A 19053-nucleotide genomic window follows, 5' to 3' on the forward strand; every position below is an offset into this window, starting at 1 on the left:
CATGACATCCTCCTTAAGTCCTTATTAAGGTGTTATATAGTTAACGCAAAAAAGCATGGAAGATAATTTCTCACGACTTTTTGTTTATCACTCTAATTGTCTTCTAGAAAATGCATGAATATAGTGATGGCTAGATAATTAAGGATCATTTCAATTTTTTTATGTACAAAAATGTGGTTAGCAGGGGTAAAATTTTAGTACCCTTAAATGTAATTGATGGTATATATAAATCGATATGTCACATGGCAATGCCGCTCCCTCTAATGGGTACTCTATATATCCTAACAGAACATCAAATTAATGGACCCTTAACCTCGCACTATACCGAAATCATATGCAAATATTCATAGCGGTCTTAGTGAGCAATTATATATTTTATATTTGGAACCATTACCTAAAACTTCATTCAGACGATTTGTAGTGTACCACTCCCCTTGGCCCTATATATCTAATTGTAAGAACATACGGAATATATATATATATATATATATATATATATATATATATATATATATATATATATATATATATATATATATGGCACCTTTAAGATTCTTCAATCTTTTCGCCATTTCTCTTGTCTCGTCCTTCCTGCTTACTCTCCTGCCCAATGCAACCTCAAATGTAAGCTTTCCTAGACAAAGCTGGTTGAACCACGGTGGAGATTTGGATAACAGAAGATATGCCAGCAGTGAGACCAGGATCAGCCCTAAAACGGTTTCCAAACTACGCTTGAAGTGGGAGTTCCATGCGGGCAAAGACATATCTGCAACCCCGGCAATCTACGACGATACCATCTATTTCCCAAGCTGGAATGGATACCTCTACGCCGTCAAAGCTTCTGATGGTACTTTGGTTTGGGAGAAGAATTTGGGAACGTTGTTGGGGCTTAATGCAACTGCATGGCCTTATTCTTGATGTCAATGTAACAGTCTCGAGATCAACCCCAACAATCGCAGGCGATAATCTGTTGATTGTCGGAATCTATGGACCAGCAATTGTCATCGCCGTTGAATTGTCAACAGGAAGGCTTGTGTGGTCAACCTTGCTTGATAGCCACCCGGCAAGTCTTATAACGTACAATGTCCGGAACTTACTACGAAGGGTTAGTTCATTACATTTTATCCATATCGTGTATTTGAAATTTTGGGCCATTTCTTTTAGTACGTTATCTTGAACAAGAATACGTTATCCATCGATTGCATGATATAGTTGACTTCCCTTTATTATATTCTTATGAACATGCATGATCCTTTGATTGATTATACAAGTTAGCATTTCTGTCTTTGCGTTGCTTTGAAAAACTTTAATTAAAAATTTAGTTCTTATAGGAGAAGCTAATAATTTCAAGAAATTCATATCCGGACAGTTGATAACTTGAGGTCCAAGTAATGAATATCAGTAGACCAAATTGTTGATTTTCATGTTGTCATTTTCAATATCAATAATTAATGTATGTTCAGCATGTGTAGATCTTTTTTATTTTTGGCAAGATATAGTTCTTTTATTTTATGTTTATGGCATATAATCTTGTAGGAGTATCTATATTGGAACTTCGTCACTAGAAGAGAGCACCAACGTTGGGGAATGTTGTACCTTTCGCGGTAGCCCTGCCAAATTAGACGTCAAATCTGGCACTGTTTTATGGCAAACCTTTATGCTACCGGATAATGATGGAAACCTGGGACAATATTCCGGTGCAGCTATTTGGGGCAGTAGTCCATCAATTGATGTCCATAGAAAACATGTGTATATTGCTACCGGGAACGTGTACTCGGTCCCTGAAAATATAAGCCAATGCCAAGAAAACCAGAATAACAATTCAACATCCCAACCCACTCATCCGGCCAGATGCATGTGTTGAACCTGCTAACCACGGCAACTCAATGCTTGCGCTTGATATCGACTCTGGCAATATCAAGTGGTGCCGTCAGTTGGGCGGCTATGATGTGTGGTTCGTACAATGTTTCCTCAATGCTTCAACTTGCCCTCCCGGACCAAATGTGGATGCTGATTTTGGTGAAGCACCAATGATGCTTAGTGCACAAGTCAATGGGAGCAAGCTGGATATAGTGGTCGCCGTTCAAAAAAGTGGGTTTGCATGGGCTCTAGACCGGAATAATAGTAGAAAAGAATACTTTGATTTAGGGTTTTCAATTGATATTCTATTCATCCCACAAAGGGGTATATATACAAGGACAAGAGGAGTAGTCTAACCCTAATAGGAAACAATCATTCCTATAATTACATGATAACCTAAATAAATAAGAATCATAATTACATAAGATTTACAGCTATTCTACACTCCCCCTCAAGTTGGTGCATAGATATCTATCATGCCCAACTTGTCAACTGAGCTGTCGAATATCTTCCTGGACACTCCTTTAGTAAGAACATCAGCTAACTGCTCTTCTGAGTTTACAAATGGAAAACGAATAACCTTTCTGTCAAGATTTTCTTTAATAAAATGACGGTCAACCTCTACATGCTTTGTCCTATCATGCTGAACTGGATTATGTGCAATCTCAATTGCAGCTTTATTATCACAATGCAAATCCATAGGTTGTTTAAGCTTGTAACCTAGATCTTTCAGGACATTACGAATCCATAACATTTCACAGACTCCATGTGCCATACCTCGAAATTCAGCTTCTGCACTTGATCTGGCCACAACTTTCTGTTTCTTGCTACGCCAAGTGACAAGGTTTCCTCCTACAAAAGTGAAGTACCCAGATGTAGAACGCCGATCAGTTTTATCACTAGCCCAATCTGCATCTGTGTATCCCACAACTTCCAATTCATCCTTTTTTTCAAACAGTAATCCTTTACCTGGCGCCATCTTCAAATACCTCAAAATCCGAAAAACTGCATCCATATGTTCTTCACTAGGACAATGCATAAACTGACTGACAACACTCACAGCATAAGCAATATCAGGTCTAGTATGTGAAAGATAAATCAACCTTCCTACAAGACGTTGATACCTTCCTTTATCAGTTGGAACTTGATCAGGATAAATGGCAAGTCTGTGATTCATCTCAATGGGTGTCTCAATTGGACTGCAGTCCAGCATCCCCGTTTCAGCAAGTAAGTCAAGAACATACTTCCTCTGTGACAGTGAAATTCCCTTCTTAGACCTCGCAACTTCAATACCCAGAAAATACTTCAGTTGCCCCAGATCCTTCATTTCAAACTCCTTTGACAGATACTTTTGCAACTCATTCATCTCTTTTGGATCATCCCCTGTAACAATCATGTCATCAACATACACAATAAGAGCTGTAATCTTACCATTCTTGCGCTTGATAAACAAGGTATGGTCAGAATTGCTCTGTTTGTATCCAAAAGTTCTCATGGACTTTGAAAATCTCCCAAACCAGGCTCTTGGAGATTGCTTCAGGCCATACAACGATTTCCTCAACTTACACACCTTGCCAACTTCACTTGGATAATTCTTAACACCAGGGGGCACATCCATGTACACTTCTTCCTCTAAATTCCCATTAAGAAACTCATTCTTCACATCAAACTGGTGCAAGGGCCAATCTTTGTTTGCTGCAAGTGAGATTAGAATCCGAACAGTATTGATCTTTGCCACAGGTGCAAAAGTCTCCTCATAATCAATCCCATAACGTTGTGTGTATCCTTTGGCAACCAACCTAGCTTTGTATCTATCAATAGTTCCATCCGCATTAAGCTTCACAGTAAACACCCAACGACATCCTACCGTCTTCTTTCCAACCGGCATAGGTACTAACTCCTATGTTGCATTCTTCTGAAGAGCCTCCAATTCTTCATTCATCGCCCTTGCCCATTTCGGTCCGTCAATGCATCCTGCACATTACTAGGAATAGATACAGTAGACAATTGATCAACAACAAGTGCATGTGACCCGGAAATCCTATGGTTAGACATAAAGTTAGCTATAGGGTATTTAGCTTTGGCTTTGGTATCTGGTTCATATTGTTTCTTAGGAATTCCCTTGGTAACCCTTTGTGATTTCCTAGGTTCAACACTCTCTAACTCAGAAGACTCATTAAAGTTTAGGGGTACCTGAGGTGGATCATTCTGAGCAGAATCTTCGGTTGGTGATGTAGAAGGGGTGGAATATGTTGTAATTACAAGATCTGATGTTGATCTGTGTTGATTTGATGGAGATTGGGGAGGAAGAAAAAAAAAAAAAAAAGATGAAGCAGAATTGCAGAACTACACGCAGAAGAAGAAGAAGAAGAAGAAAGGTCGAAGACTAGGAGAGAGAGAGAAGATTATGTTTTGTACGTGTTTAATCTATCACCTAAGAAAAGTATAAATATAAATTTTGTAGAAGTTATAACGCCGGCAGCTCCTGCACCAGTGGTGGGGAGTTGAGTTGTTGTGCGAGAGGTTGAGGGTTTGAACCTCATGTCTTCCATGGTTTATATGTTTTGTATAATTATTCGGTATCTTTTAAAAAGAGTATAAATATAAAGTTTGGAGGTATTATAACGAGGACAGTTCGTGCTCAGGTGGTGGGGAGTTGAGTTGTTGTGAGAGAGGTTGGGAGTTCAAACCTCATGTCTTTCTAACTTTAGAAGGAATTGAGTTTCTGATCGATTTTAGGGGGAATTGGGATAAAAAGTCTGTTTTGCCCTTGCTTTTTTGATCACGTGCGCCTCACATTCCTCCAGATAACGGTCCCGTAACGGAATACTGACGTAGGTATTCCGTTGACAAGAAAATTAGAGTCCAGGTATCATATTGATAACTTTGAAAGTTCAGGTATCATTTCAAAAGTCCTCGAAGAGTTCAGACACTGTTGAAGTAAAAAACCCTAATTGTAATATGTAGCTATAGCAATAGAACCAAAAAAAATCTGTCCAAAAGAATACTCTCTGGATATAACAAGCCAGTTCACAAAATTTTGAACTTGCATGGCTATATATGATTATGTATAAGTATTTAGGTACATGCCTGATTATGTATGATAACATATATACATATAAGAAGCCAATATGTGTGTGTGTATGAATATGTCAATTTAGTACTTACTTACATGCATGATTATGTATGATTACACATACATAAGAAGCCAATATATGTATATGAATCTGTGAATTTAGTAGCAGGCTTTTGAATCGATTACACATGTATATAAGAAGTCAATATATATATATATATATATGAATCAGCTGTGAATTTAGTAGCAGGCTTTTGAATCCCATCAAGAAGCTTCTTAGCCTTCCCCGGTCCATACCCACACCCACTAAACCTCCCTTATCACGCACCACCACTATGAAGTATGAAGCGTCATACAATTTATGACAATAGAACCATTGCGTACAACCAAAGAAGAAGAAACAGAAACAGAGCAAAAGTCAAAAAAGAAAAAAAAAAAAAAAAGAACAGGAAACAAAAACAACCCAAAGGAAAAACAGTAAAACGTAGCCCTCAAGGTAGAGCTGAAACGACATCTCTCTCCTCACCCTTTCACAACCTTGGTCGCTCTCCTCACCTCCAGCACTCTCTCGTCAAACCCCTTCTAATCTTCTCGTTCTTCAATTTCGCAAAAGCACCCAACTTCCCCAACTTATAAAATACTATAATGAGGTTATATATTCAAGAATTCAGATGAATCTAAGTACATGCATGATCGATGTAATCATATGAGACTTAAAATAACTTATCTGAAAGGCTTTGTTTACCTTGATTATGATCTTTGGCTCCATCTTCATTCATTGTTGGAGGGTGAAACTGCAATTTTTGTAGAGGAATTAGCTGTGAACTCTTTGGGCTATGAGAGAAGCGACGGCATTGGAATTATGGATTGTTTAGGGTTTCTTTGGTGATCTGATAAACGAGAAAAACATTGCAGATAACGGTAGTTAGCTAACGGAAGGCAGAGCAATATTTTTTTTTTTTTTTCATGTCATTTTGGTTTTATTCTTTGTTAAATGCATGGCTAATTTACCTGATATGAGTTGTTTAAAAAACTCCACGTGGCGACAGTTGATTGGGTTGTCATACCATTTGGCACTCCTATATGGTTCTACGGTAGGATAGAAAAATTTCTCAACGCGAGCAATTTATGGCAACAGCCTTTACTTTCCGAGCTGGAATAATGGCTACATCTACGCCGTCAGAGCTTCCGATGGGTATGTCATTTGGAAGAAGAATTTGCTAACGTTGACTGGGCTTAACACAACCGGTTTTGTTTATGTTGTCAACACCGCAATATCAAGATCAACCCCGACAATTGCTGGTGATCGGGGTGAGCTCCTAATCTTTGGACTCTATGCACCTGCGGTTGTTGTTGCCGTTGAACGTTCAACTGGGAGGCTCGTTTGGTCAACATTTCTTGACATACATCCCGTGATCCCGCAAGTCTTATAACCATGTCCGGAACCTACTATAAAGGGTTAGTCCAATGTTATATATACATATACTTCGATATTCAATATATTATATATATACATGTTCATTATCATGCGTGCACTGTATTTAATATTGTTCAAGGTGATCAAAACAAGTTGATCCATCAATTGCAAGATAGACTTTGGTTTCCCTTGATTTTATAGACCAATTTTCATATTACTTGGTCAAAACAAATGGCTGTCCAAATTTTTATTTTATTTTTCTTAACAGTTAGCATTGTTTTGTCATGAAAACTTATCTTCTAAATCACATTTTAGAGATCATTTCTATAAAAACTTTGTTCATGAAAAAAATCTAACTATCACCAAGATCATCTATTTCTTTGATGCAGTAGTAGAACTACCAAGCTATGTCATATTCCATTGACTTTATCAAGAATTGATTATTAAACAGTGATTTAGAAGAATAAAGTTGCTGAGTCCAAAAGATCAGAGAATTTGGTAGGATCATAATTGATTTGAAACGAAATATTATATTGGAATGTTGCTGATGAATAAAATGGATATAAAATGAAGGATTGAATCTAAAATTTATATTTTTACGAATTAAGTCATTCTATACTTTAGAAAGAAAAAATATTGTTGGAATGCGACTTAATTTTTCTGTGTACATAATTGAAACTTGTGATTCTATAATAATTGAAAATTGTGATAACTGATCTGTTACATATATGCACTAAAATTTACACAGGAGTATTTATATTGGAACGTCATCGCTAGAAGAAACCGTCAGCGTTGAGAAATGTTGTACCTTCCGTGGCAGCTTTGCCAAATTAGACGTTAGATCCGGCTTCAGCTTATGGCAAACCTTCATGTTGCCGGACAATCATGGAAACTTGGGACAATATTCCGGAGCGGCAATATGGGGAAGTAGTCCATCAATTGATGTTCTCAGGAAACATGTCTATATTGCCACTGGGAACACGTATTCGGTCCCCGAAAATGTGAGTCAATGTCAAGAAAATCAGAACAATTCAACCGTACCTACTCATCCAGATGCCTGTGTCGAGCCTGACAACCATGGTAATTCAATCCTGGCACTTGATTTGGACACTGGTAATATCAAATGGTACCAGCAATTGGGCGGCTACGATGTATGGTTTGTGCAGTGTGGGTTTAATGCTTCAGCTTGCCCTCCTGGACCTAATGTGGATGCTGATTTTGGGGAAGCACCTATGTGCACTAAGCATCGATGCTTAGTGCACAAGTCAATGGCAGCTGGCTAGATGTAGTTGTTGCCGTTCAGAAAAGCGGGTTTGCATGGGCTCTAGATCGGAATAACGGCCGTCTTGTGTGGTCTACGGTACGTAACGTCCGACTAAGTTACTGATTAAAACAAGGTTATTAATTATTGGATATCTAACGAGTTATGTTATAAGCTAGCTTATGAATTTACCTGTACAATGGTCAATATAGGAAGCTGGGCCTGGTGGCACCGGTGTAGGAGGAATATGGGGAGCAGCTACTGATGCGAGAAGGGTATACACTAACATTGCTAATCATTATGCAATGAACACAAGACCTCGGTTAAATTTTCGCACTGGGTCTCTGAATTCTCAGGACCGGCCCTGCGTGTATGGTGGCATGTCCATAGGCAATGGCTGCGTTTACATTGGCAATGGATATAGATTCCCCTATACTGTTGGAACCTCGCTGTTCGCCTTCTGTGTCGCATGATCAACCTGAGATTTCAACGAGATTTATATATAGTTAATTATGTCAAACCCTAAACAAAATATTTCTCGATCGTACATGTAATGCGTCACTACAATAAATAATAATCCCATTTGCCTTTATATATATATATACATGACTCGATCGTTTAAGATGATTCGTTAAGCTCAAGTCCACGCATCTTGTAGTTGCATTTAACCATCTTATACATATAGACATATAGTGAGAGGAAACAGATCAGTTTTTCCTGTAGCATACATATGTAAGCTACATTGCGCGCATAAACATGGCTGCTTTAAGATCCTTCAACAATCTTCTAGCCCTTTCTCTATTCACCACCTTGTGTCTACTTATTACTCTTCCAGGGGCCAATGGTGATGATTGGTTCCAGTCGCATATTGCTACGCAGAACTGGTTAAACCACGGTGGTAATTTGTACAACACAAGATATGCCAGCAAGGAGACCAAGATCAGCCCTACAACGGTTTCGAACCTCCGCCTGAAGTGGAAGTTCTTTGCAGGTGACCATATAACTGCAACGCCGGCAACCTACGATGACAAGCTTTATTTTCCGAGCTGGAACGGTTACATCTACGCCGTCAAAGCGTCCGATGGATCCCTTATTTGGAAGAAGAATTTGCTAACCTTGACCGGCCTTAATACAACCGGTTTCGTTTTTGCCATCAACACTACGGTGTCCAGATCAACCCCGACGATTGCTGGTGATCATGATGAGCTGCTGATCATTGGACTGCATGCACCTGCGGTTGTTATTGCCGTGGAAAGGTCAACAGGGAAGCTTGTTTGGTCAACGTCTCTTGATAGCCACCCCGCAAGTATTATAACCATGTCAGGCACTTACTACAAAGGGTTAGTCCATCACCATCCTGGAATATCTGTACATTCTTTTTCCGTCTAAGAATAATATATAGGGAAAAATCCTCATATGATACCTGGTAATCTGGACTATTGTGTATTGCATTTTTTAGTACCTTAACTTTTAAAACTATATTGATGGTACCTGAACTAAAGCACTGTTTCTCCATATGGTACTTTCATCCATTCTACCATTAAATTTGCCTACGTGGCCCATACTTATAGGGGCAAATTAGTCATAACAACAAGCCAAGTCACTAAGCACGCACATACATCTTCAGCTTTCTTAGTCATTTCCCTCCTAAAAACCCCAAATCTCCCGCCAAAACACATATTTTCCCTCTAAATTCCAGTGAGCCCAAAAATCTAACCTTGCTCTATTCTAATTGAGAGGGGAAGACAATCAATTCTATGCTGCCATTTTTTTCCATCCTCCCTATTAATTTTTTTTTTTTTTGAATGTCGTCCCTATTAACAAGTTCAGAAATAGTTTTATGTAGCTGAAATATAATTGATAATTCACAACTTCCTTTTGACAAAAAAAAAACTCATAATTTACAACTTAATTGCATAAAAATACAAACTTCACATAAATATAACTTGAATATATAACCTACGACCATGAATAGGTGAAACCACACTTGCACCTGAATAAAATAGTACAATATTATCACATATTAACCAAGAAACAAGGCATTACATGATTATACTCTAACTTTTATAAATGAGCAGAACGTATCCCAATTCCCACAAAAATATACTCCATCAAGGTATGACAACCTTTAGTTTTTCCATACATAATTTTTAGGTGGCTGCTTTGACATTTTGGGTTTCACCTTTGGAGTGGGTTGTGAAACACTGGTTGTTGTGAGAAAGTGGCAGGTGATGGTTGGCTTGATGAAGGATTCGATAATATTTGGGTAGCATGACTAGGTGCCTTAGAGATCTGACCCCTCATTGGTGCTATTTTGGCAACATATTCACCTTTCAATAAAATAACATCATCATTTATATATGTACTCCCTTGAAATTTGAAGCATATGAAGTAGTCTAATATGTTTCCATACAAGAACCTATTCTACAAATACCGCTACACAAATTCTGCAGCAACTTGAAAGGGAAAACATTTCATGGAACTCTACAACTAATTTTATCATCTACTGCAAAGATAGAAACAATAGAGTAACATAAACAATGAAATAAGTCAGACCACATGTTTTACCACCCAACACTTTCAATCAGACCACACACAAGACACAAAGCAGCAACACTAATGTCTTTCTTAATTTATAGATACGTCTGGAATAATTGAAGTGTTGGCTAATAGACATATACCAACACAAGCATCAATATATTCAAAGACCCAATTAATAAACTCCAATACTGCCAAAATATGCTTCACAAACCCATCATTCAAAAATACCCACTCATCCAACCACATCCACGCATCAACCTCATCAATACAACCAACAAATCTTCTTCAAAACAATCAATTTCGTGCATAAAAGATTGGAATCAAATATACAGTCATGTTCCCCTGGTCAGCAGCTGACCAGGGATTGTGTGGTCACTCACCGTCCGATTTCAATCGGACGATTGACAGCTCTCACCACAGATCTCATCACTTAACTGTCAACCGTCCAATTGAAAGACAAATAATGGGTTCACCCAAAATCCTAAATTCTCCCCAAAACTCTTCCAAATCTTTGATTAATTTCCACCATCACGAATCTCACTTTTCAGTGTAAAGGCCTTCATAGCCTTCACAAGTGGACCATAAGCTAACTTTTGAATCTTTTTTCCTCTCAATCGAATCTCGTTAGGGCTTAGAAAGTGTATGTTTCAAAGAAAAAAGGAATTCATTTGGGGTTTAAACGGTGAGTACCGAAGCTTGTGGGTGAAATTACCCTTTGCCCAGAGCTTATTCGGCATTTTTATGTCCACGTTGGCACCACGTAGGCAAATTTAACGGCAGAATGGATGGAATTACCATATGGAGAAACAATGCTTTAGTTCATGTACGGTTAGGGTAGTTTTAAAAGTTAAGGTACCAAAAAATGCAATAGACAATAGTTCAGGTACCATATGAGGATTTTTCCCTAATATATATTATAAAATTTTGGACTCTTCTAGTAAAGGATCTTTTTTTTTAGCCATTTTAGTGGATTGCTTGTGGGACTCATTTTTCGATCATGTTTCGGCATCTCAATCGTTCATTTTTTAGGTCTCTATGAGTAAATAACTTCTGCATAATTTCGGTCAAATTGATAATCATTAAGGTACCAAACTAGATCAAATCAATGGACGAACCAAATTTGTCCGACTTGAACCGTTAATGTTCATAATTTTAAATCACGATTATGAACACCTAAACGACCATCAACTTGGCTGAAAATTTACAGATATGATGATCTACTCATAGAAATCTAAAAAGTGAACGGTCGAGATGCCGATACGTGATAAAAAAGTGAGTCCCACAGGAGATTCCTTATAATGACAAAAAAAAAAATTCATTTGTATATATGGAATAATAATCACTTGCAACATATAAATATAGTTTGACTTTGGTATATTGTGGCCAAATTAATTTGGAATACGCCTTCCCCATTATGTATTATTTTTGTTTCAAAATCACAGTTTTCATAGTCATATAATTGTTCCTGACACGAATTAAATGGATACAAAATGGAGGATGCAATCCTCCATACATTTTGCAAATTAAATTATTGAGATGTGTTCTTTTAGTACACACAATATAATTGAAGCTTGTAATTTGGATTAAAAGAATGATAACTTGTGATCATTGATAACCACCACAGGTGGTCGAGTTGGTAAGAGCTTTCAGGTGTGGAACCCCCACACCCGGGTTCGAATCCCGCCGACGCTTATTGGAGTTAAATCCCAATAAGGTCCCCCGAGCACGGATTAGTCTCTGGGCCTAGGAAGCCTTTGAGAACACCGTGTGATTGCCAAATCAAAAAAAAAAAAAAAAAACGTAATATTATCTGCTGAAATTTTTACACGGATTAGTCTCTGGGCCTAGAAAGCCTTTGAGGACACCGTGTGATTGCCAAATCAAAAAGCCAAATAAAAAAAAAAAAAAAAAAACGTAATATTATCTGCTGAAATTTTTACACGGATTAGTCTCTGGGCCTAGGAAGCCTTTGAGGACACCGTGTGATTGCCAAATAAAAAAAAAAAAGAATACGTAATATTATCTGCTGAAATTTTTACAGGAGTATTTATGTTGGAACGTCATCGCAAGAAGAATCTGTCACCGTTGAGAAATGTTGCACATTTCGTGGCAGTCTTGCTAAGTTGGATGTCAAATCCGGCGTTATTATGTGGAAAACTTTCATGTTGCCGGATAATCATGGAGACTTGGGACAATACTCCGGAGCTGCAATCTGGGGAAGTAGTCCATCCATCGATGTCTTCAGAAAACATGTCTATATTGCTACTGGAAACACGTATTCAGTCCCCGAAAATGTGAGTCTATGCCAAGAAAATCAGAACAATTCAACCTTGCCTACTCATTCAGATTCGTGCATTGAGCCCGACAACCATGGCAATTCAATCCTAGCACTTGATATGGACTCTGGCGAAATTAAATGGTACCACCAGTTGGGCGGCTACGATGTATGGTTTTTGCAATGTCTGTTTAATACTTCGACCTGCCCTCCTGGACCTAATGTGGATGCTGATTTTGGGGAAGCACCTATGATGCTTAGTGCACAAGTCAATGGGAGCAAGCTAGATTTAGTTGTTGCCGTTCAGAAAAGCGGGTTTGCATGGGCTCTAGATCGGAATAATGGCAGCCTTGTGTGGTCTACGGTACATGAATTTGACTAACTTTTCATTTCATCAAACAATGTTACTGCATGCTAATAAGTAATAACAAAATATTTAAAACAAGATTGCTAATGATATCTGACTAGTTATGTTATCAAATACATGTACATTACAATGCGATTCTACTAAATCAACTATTTTAATTGATGTGTAGCAAGCTGGGCCTAGTGGCATTGGTGGAGGAGGAATTTGGGGAGCAGCTACTGATGCGAAAAGGGTATACACCAACATTGCTAATTCTGGTGCCAAAAATTTCACTCTCAAGCCATCGAACAAGATAACGACTTCGGGTGGATGGGTGGCAATGGTCTCTGGCAGTGGCGAGATTCTATGGTCAACAGCGAATCCCAGCAATGCAACTTCTTATGGACCAGTTAGCGTAGCTAATGATGTCCTTTTTGGTGGATCCACAAGCCCAAAAGGGGAGATATACGCCATGGACGCCAAGACTGGCGAAGTTTTGTGGTCCTATGTCACCGGAGCAACCGTGTATGGTGGCATGTCCATAAGCAATGGTTGCATTTACATTGGCAATGGATATAGACCTCCATTTACTGCTGGAACCTCGTTGTTCGCCTTCTGTGTAACATAAGCAACTCTATATATGTATAATAAGGCATCTCCAAATAACAACGTAGATGTAAAACCAAATGAATAAACTTTGATTACTATGTATGTAAAATGAAGTATTATATACTCTAGTATATAAGCTTATCAACTCGAATGCCTACTTCTTAATGTAATGTGGCTCTACATGTATGACGTATCTTAAATCTATAAGAAATATGATTAGTAATATAATATAATCTCGTCATTAATAAATGTAATGCATTAATGTTGTATAACAGCAAAATTATACGCTATTAATCTTATATAAATACGCAGGATAAGTCCAAGCACTCAGAGTAACCACTTCAAGCTTTCACTGGAATGGCGCCTCTAGGATTCTCCAATACTTTTTTTCTCCTTTCTCTATGTATGTTCTTTATAGCTATGACACCAAGCTCAGGTTTCAATATTGTAAGCCCCACTCGCACTCTCTCATTAATTTGTTAATTACCTGCTGGTTGTTCACAAATTGTTGGTTCACTTGTTTGTTTCCAGTGGCCTTTTGCAGAGAAATACAAGCCTAGCACTCAAGATTGGCCGAACCATGGAGGAGACTTGTATAACAGAAGATATGCTAACACGGAGAAGAAGATAAGCCCTGCAACAGTTTCCAATCTCAGTGTGAAGTGGAAATTCTCCGTGGGAGGTGACATAACTGTAACACCAACCATTTCTGATGGCATTCTCTACTTCCCTAGCTGGAATGGATATCTCTATGCCGTTAAAGAATCTGATGGATCCCTTGTCTGGAAGAAAAATGTGCAGAAGTTGACAGGCTTCAATAACACTGGCTTCATTCTCAATGTCAACTCCACAGTGACAAGATCAACCCCAACAATCGCCGGTGACCTTCTCATTGTTGGAATCTATGGTCCTGCTTTTGTCATTGCTGTCAAAAGGTCCAATGGGAAGCTCGTTTGGTCTACCAGGGTTGATAACCACACCAGAGCCTTTGTCACCATGTCTGGAACATATTACAATGGGTTAGTCAACTTTTCTGTTATGTTTTAATTCTTAGTTTCAATTTTAGGATTAGAAATTCTCTGAAAGTATGGTTTTAGCCCTTTGAATTATACAGTGCTAGTTAACTCATCAGTAAGTCAATGGTGTTACTTCAAAAGAAGTTGAAGTTGGGAAACAGATAAGGAACACCATGCATGTGGTTCGTGGCTGTTTATGCCTGCTTCTGTAGAATCATGAGAATCTTTTATGCCAACTTGATATATTAAGTATTCAGTAATGTGCCAAATAGCTTGCTGTAACCCATGTCTCTGTTTAATTATATTGTAGTTTCTGTATATGTCAACAGAGGTGTTAGACTCTGTCCAACTTAACATACAGGTCTTTGTTTAATTTTATGACAATGTTTAGATCCTTTCAAGACAATTTAGACACCCTATTTGTTTTGTGTGAAACTGAAGTGATCACTTACCTCGAACCCTACTAAATTTATAGTAGTACACTAGTACTGCTAGTGCATATACATACCACCTGTCTATAATGGTAGTCTACAATGTGATTAGCATATATTGTCATGGACTAGGATATACAATCCTTAGAGGCACCAAATTTCAATTTATAATCTAATTATTGTATGTACCTTTTGAAAGGGGATACTATGTTGGAACATCCTCTCTAGAAGAAGGCCTCACCATCGATCTGTGCTGCACATTTCGGGGGAGCTTCCTTAAATTAGATGTCCAAACAGGAGCAATCTTGTGGCAGACCTTCATGCTACCAGACAACTTTGGCAAGTTTGGAGAGTACGCTGGTGCAGCAATCTGGGGAAGTAGTCCTTCTATCGATGTGAAGCGTAACCATGTCTACATTGCCACTTCGAACCTGTATTCAGCTCCTCCGCGTATAATTGAATGCCAGGAACGGGAAAATAATCAAACCATACCTTCACAACCAGATGCCTGCATTGAGCCTGACAACCACTCCGAGTCTATTGTAGCCCTTGATTTAGACACTGGCAAAATCAAATGGTACAAGCAGCTGGGAGGCTATGATATATGGTTCGGTGCATGCCATCGGCATTTGGACCCAAGGTGCCCTCCCGGTCCAAGTCCAGACGCTGATTTTGGGGAAGCACCAATGATGCTTACCACAAAAATTAATGGGACTAAGAGAGATATAGTAGTTGCTGTTCAGAAAAGTGGGTTTGCATGGGCTCTGGACCGAGATACTGGTAGCTTAGTGTGGTCTACGGTTAGTTTTCTAGTTGAACTATTGGATTAACTAAAACTGGTCTTATTTCTGTATAAATCACTGAACAACGTACATGCTTTGATACAGGAAGCTGGACCAGGAGGCTTAGGAGGAGGAGCCATGTGGGGTGCAGCCACTGACGAAAAGAGGGTCTATACTAACATTGCCAACAGCCAACACAAGAACTTCACCCTAAAACCATCCCAGAACACTACAATTGCTGGTGGATGGGTAGCAATGGAGGCTCGCAGTGGCAATATCTTATGGTCCACAGCCAATGCTAATGATGCTACCGCCCCGGCTGCAGTTACTGTGGCTAATGGTGTTGTTTTTGGTGGCTCCACGTACCGGCAAGGACCAATATATGCAATGAATGCTAAGACAGGAAAGATTTTGTGGTCGTATGATACAGGAGCAACTGTGTATGGGGGGATTTCGGTAAGCAATGGATGCATTTACCTCGGAAATGGTTACAAGGTCTTTAATGGATTTGTGAACCCAAATTACACTGCAGGAACCTCGTTCTATGCCTTCTGTGTTTAATAACTACAAATATCCCCTCGGTGCAATATGTATCTTTTCTCTTAGATAAAATGATCAAATAATAATAAGAATATGGGAACAGTACCTGATCTATCGGCCACTAATAACTTTCGTACCTCAAGTTCAAAAAATATCAGATTGGTACCTGGACTTTTAATTCCGACCCAATATTAGTACCTGGGAACAGTAAAGCTGTTAACGGGGTTAACTTTTCAAAGGTAAACATGTCCTTTCAAGGGAAACCTATTCCTCTTCCCCAATTTTCAAACTGGCTGCAACACCAGAAACTCATAGTCGAAGAAGTCGAATCCAACACCTCAATGTTCTCACAGCTTGCATTAGACATTGATGCAATATCCTCATAGGCATCTAAAAACCCAAATTTGTCTTCGGTAAAGCTCCCCATTATGCTTTTGACTTTTCGAGACAAGCAACGCAATTGAGTATCAGTAGTTATCATGATATGGATTTAATTTGCATCTAGAAGTGAATTTTCTTTGAAGGGTAGTTGTGTGATGAGTAGATGCATAGCAAAATGGATTGAAGCAGAATTTGATTATTTGTAACTTTTTCTTTCTGGGAGAGAAGATGAAATCCTCTCTAGCTCATCTGCGAGTTGCCTTCCTTCCCTCTAGCTCCAAGACTCATCATAAAATGGATCAAACACATATGCAATCACAGAAACTCAATCGAGAATTGCATAATTAACATAATTAACAAAACCCAATTGAGATTTCACACAAATAACAAAACTCAGTTTATGTTTGACAATTGAATGAGTCTAAGTTGAACACTGAAGACAAAATAGCATAATTAACAATAAACGTCAAATTTCATATAATCAACAAAACCCAGTTGAGATTTTGAATAATTAACAAAGCCCATTGGAGGGAGGTGGTTGTTATGGGGTTGCTCTGACATTATATGAAATCAGAGAGGGTCGGCTAGCTCCTCCGAACGAAGATGACTAGCTCCCAAAATCTGTAGGTCGGATAAGATGCCGACAATTGAGGTCTTCGTGCAAGTTCATTGATGGCAGTCGAAAATGAACCATCAAACAACCAATGCCATGAGCTAGATCTGTGAGATATCCAACACCACCACATCAATCCCAGCCTTCACCAACTCCTTCAGACTTTCCTTATTCGACTCCCTTGTCCCTATCTCCGCCCCGACCCTCCACGAGCCGTCCGGTCCAACCGACCCGAGCTCCAATTTTGAGTACCCTCTTATCTGCTTCACAGACTCCTTCCCCACAACGTTTACAACGTCGTCGTCCCTGCCGAGAGAGTCTGAAAATTGGGAAAGAGGAATAGAGTTGAAGATAGGTAGAGAATGGGCGACTCTACCCTTGAAAGGGAAAATCGTCCGTACAGTACCTGACATTTTCCCCATTCTAAACTTCAGTAACTCACGTTTAGAAAATATCAGAACGGTACCTGAGGTTTCGACCCCGACTCAAGATCGGTACCTGGTGCCGTTAGTTCCGTTACAAAAACTGGGAGCTGAAGGATATTTTCGTCTTTTCATATTTTAATCCATAATTTTTTTATCTAATTCATTTTTCTCTATTTTCTCTCTCCCTACTGTCTCTCTCTCTCTCTCTCTCTCTCTCTCTCTCTCTCTCTCTCGTCCTATTCTCTGCAACAATGGTACTTTTGCTCCAAGACCCAATTGAACCAGAGTGCTTTCCTCACAACACCATTTGTTTGAAGAAAAAAAGAACAAAGATTTGAACTTTACAAACTCATAAAGCTCTATTCTCATCTGGGTTTTATATAAAATGGAGATGGGTCTTATTGGATTTCTGGGACACTGCTTGTACATCTCCTTCATATGCTGAACTCATCTTCTTCCTGCCTCATGTAAACCCATAAACAATTTTTCAGAATCTAGAAGAACCCTTCCCTGCAATCTACATCATGTGGCCTGCAAACTGTCTCTTTTGAGCGTGTGCGCAGGCGTGCTAGCACCGTGGGGTGCAGTCGTCGGGGAGTCCCTTGACCTGACTTCTTCTCAAACGATGTGGACGAGGAGAGCACCAACCTCGTCACAAGGTTCTTTTCTATGCCTTTCGAAAAAGGACTTTTTGCCTTACTGGTAAGGGCTTTGGTTGTGGTCTCTTTGCGTTCACCGAATCGATACCCAACGTTGTAGGTTGAGCAGAGCAATCACTGGGAAGTTTGGAGAAAGCACGGGTTGCGCTAAAGCGTGACTTTAGCTTCGCTGGATTGCGAGGGCGTTACCCTTGCTTCGCTGGTAGTAACGGTGGCGGTTGCGCTCGCAGTCGGCTCCTAGGGAGACTGGGACTGGAAGTACGGTCGCCGGGTTGGTCTGGTGATGCTGACAGTCGGCTCTCGGAGAGACTAGGACTGGCGCACGGTCACCGGGTTTCAACGAGGTTGAAGGTTTGCTCCGGGGAGGCTTTGTAATCGCTAGGATTGATTGATATGAGAGAGGTCCCTTGTTGTGTCGTCTTTAGCCTCTATATATAGGCTGCTGCAGCTTCTCCTTCCAAATAGGAATGCAATGCTGTATTTTAGGCCACAGTTATTGGCCTTGAATCAAATCAAAACACTTAATAGTTTTGATATCTATCGTAGATTCGCCTCTGTACGTGGCTAGGATATAGGCAAGATTAATTGCCTCTTAGAGTCCTGGATGTAATCTTCCTCTTGGATGCGGTAGGATATGCATTAACTGCATATATATCTTCGCGGGGACTCCCGTAGCTCGCGGCATGCAATTACATCACCCCTTATTTATTGCAATTAAGCATGATTGCATGCTTCTTGAATTGTACCACGTCCATGAATCCTTATTTGCATGAGAGACTTGATTGCTTGCATGACATGGGCCCACCATAGGACTTACTTGC

At 39.4% G+C, this 19053-nt stretch overlaps 3 protein-coding genes and 2 pseudogenes across 3 annotated transcripts; 4 read left to right on the forward strand and 1 right to left on the reverse strand.

Moving 5' to 3' along the window:
* Positions 1-537: 537 nt before the first annotated feature.
* LOC133733847 (uncharacterized) lies at positions 538-2144 on the forward strand (annotated as a pseudogene).
* Positions 2145-2828: 684 nt separating this feature from the next.
* On the reverse strand, positions 2829-3430 carry LOC133746276 (uncharacterized mitochondrial protein AtMg00810-like). The gene is made up of 2 exons (XM_062174454.1): positions 2985-3430; positions 2829-2902 (listed from the first exon to the last, which is right to left on the reverse strand). The coding sequence occupies exons 1-2, from the start codon at positions 3353-3355 to the stop codon at positions 2851-2853; spliced, it is 423 nt and encodes a 140-aa protein (XP_062030438.1). The 5' UTR covers positions 3356-3430; the 3' UTR covers positions 2829-2850.
* A 1516-nt stretch (positions 3431-4946) lies between these two features.
* On the forward strand, positions 4947-8087 carry LOC133733855 (uncharacterized; annotated as a pseudogene).
* Positions 8088-8256: 169 nt separating this feature from the next.
* LOC133726417 (uncharacterized) lies at positions 8257-13484 on the forward strand. Its single transcript, XM_062153962.1, has 3 exons — positions 8257-8954; positions 12197-12794; positions 12967-13484. The coding sequence occupies exons 1-3, from the start codon at positions 8371-8373 to the stop codon at positions 13402-13404; spliced, it is 1620 nt and encodes a 539-aa protein (XP_062009946.1). The 5' UTR covers positions 8257-8370; the 3' UTR covers positions 13405-13484.
* A 127-nt stretch (positions 13485-13611) lies between these two features.
* LOC133726416 (uncharacterized) lies at positions 13612-16235 on the forward strand. The gene is made up of 4 exons (XM_062153961.1): positions 13612-13832; positions 13917-14404; positions 15032-15632; positions 15720-16235. The coding sequence occupies exons 1-4, from the start codon at positions 13743-13745 to the stop codon at positions 16173-16175; spliced, it is 1635 nt and encodes a 544-aa protein (XP_062009945.1). The 5' UTR covers positions 13612-13742; the 3' UTR covers positions 16176-16235.
* Positions 16236-19053: the final 2818 nt, after the last annotated feature.

Source organism: Rosa rugosa, chromosome 1, assembly GCF_958449725.1.
Source record: "Rosa rugosa chromosome 1, drRosRugo1.1, whole genome shotgun sequence".
Classification (NCBI taxonomy): domain Eukaryota; kingdom Viridiplantae; phylum Streptophyta; class Magnoliopsida; order Rosales; family Rosaceae; genus Rosa; species Rosa rugosa.

Coding starts and splice junctions, on each gene's coding strand:
- LOC133746276 (XM_062174454.1), bottom strand. CDS start 3,355: ATGAGAACTTTTGGATACAAACAGAGCAATTCTGACCATACCTTGTTT. Junction 2,903..2,984: donor GTTCCAACTGATAAAGGAAG/GTATCAACGTCT, acceptor GTTGTCAGTCAG/TTTATGCATTGTCCTAGTGA.
- LOC133726417 (XM_062153962.1), top strand. CDS start 8,371: ATGGCTGCTTTAAGATCCTTCAACAATCTTCTAGCCCTTTCTCTATTC. Junction 8,955..12,196: donor TCAGGCACTTACTACAAAGG/GTTAGTCCATCA, acceptor AAATTTTTACAG/GAGTATTTATGTTGGAACGT. Junction 12,795..12,966: donor GCAGCCTTGTGTGGTCTACG/GTACATGAATTT, acceptor ATTGATGTGTAG/CAAGCTGGGCCTAGTGGCAT.
- LOC133726416 (XM_062153961.1), top strand. CDS start 13,743: ATGGCGCCTCTAGGATTCTCCAATACTTTTTTTCTCCTTTCTCTATGT. Junction 14,405..15,031: donor TCTGGAACATATTACAATGG/GTTAGTCAACTT, acceptor ACCTTTTGAAAG/GGGATACTATGTTGGAACAT. Junction 15,633..15,719: donor GTAGCTTAGTGTGGTCTACG/GTTAGTTTTCTA, acceptor GCTTTGATACAG/GAAGCTGGACCAGGAGGCTT.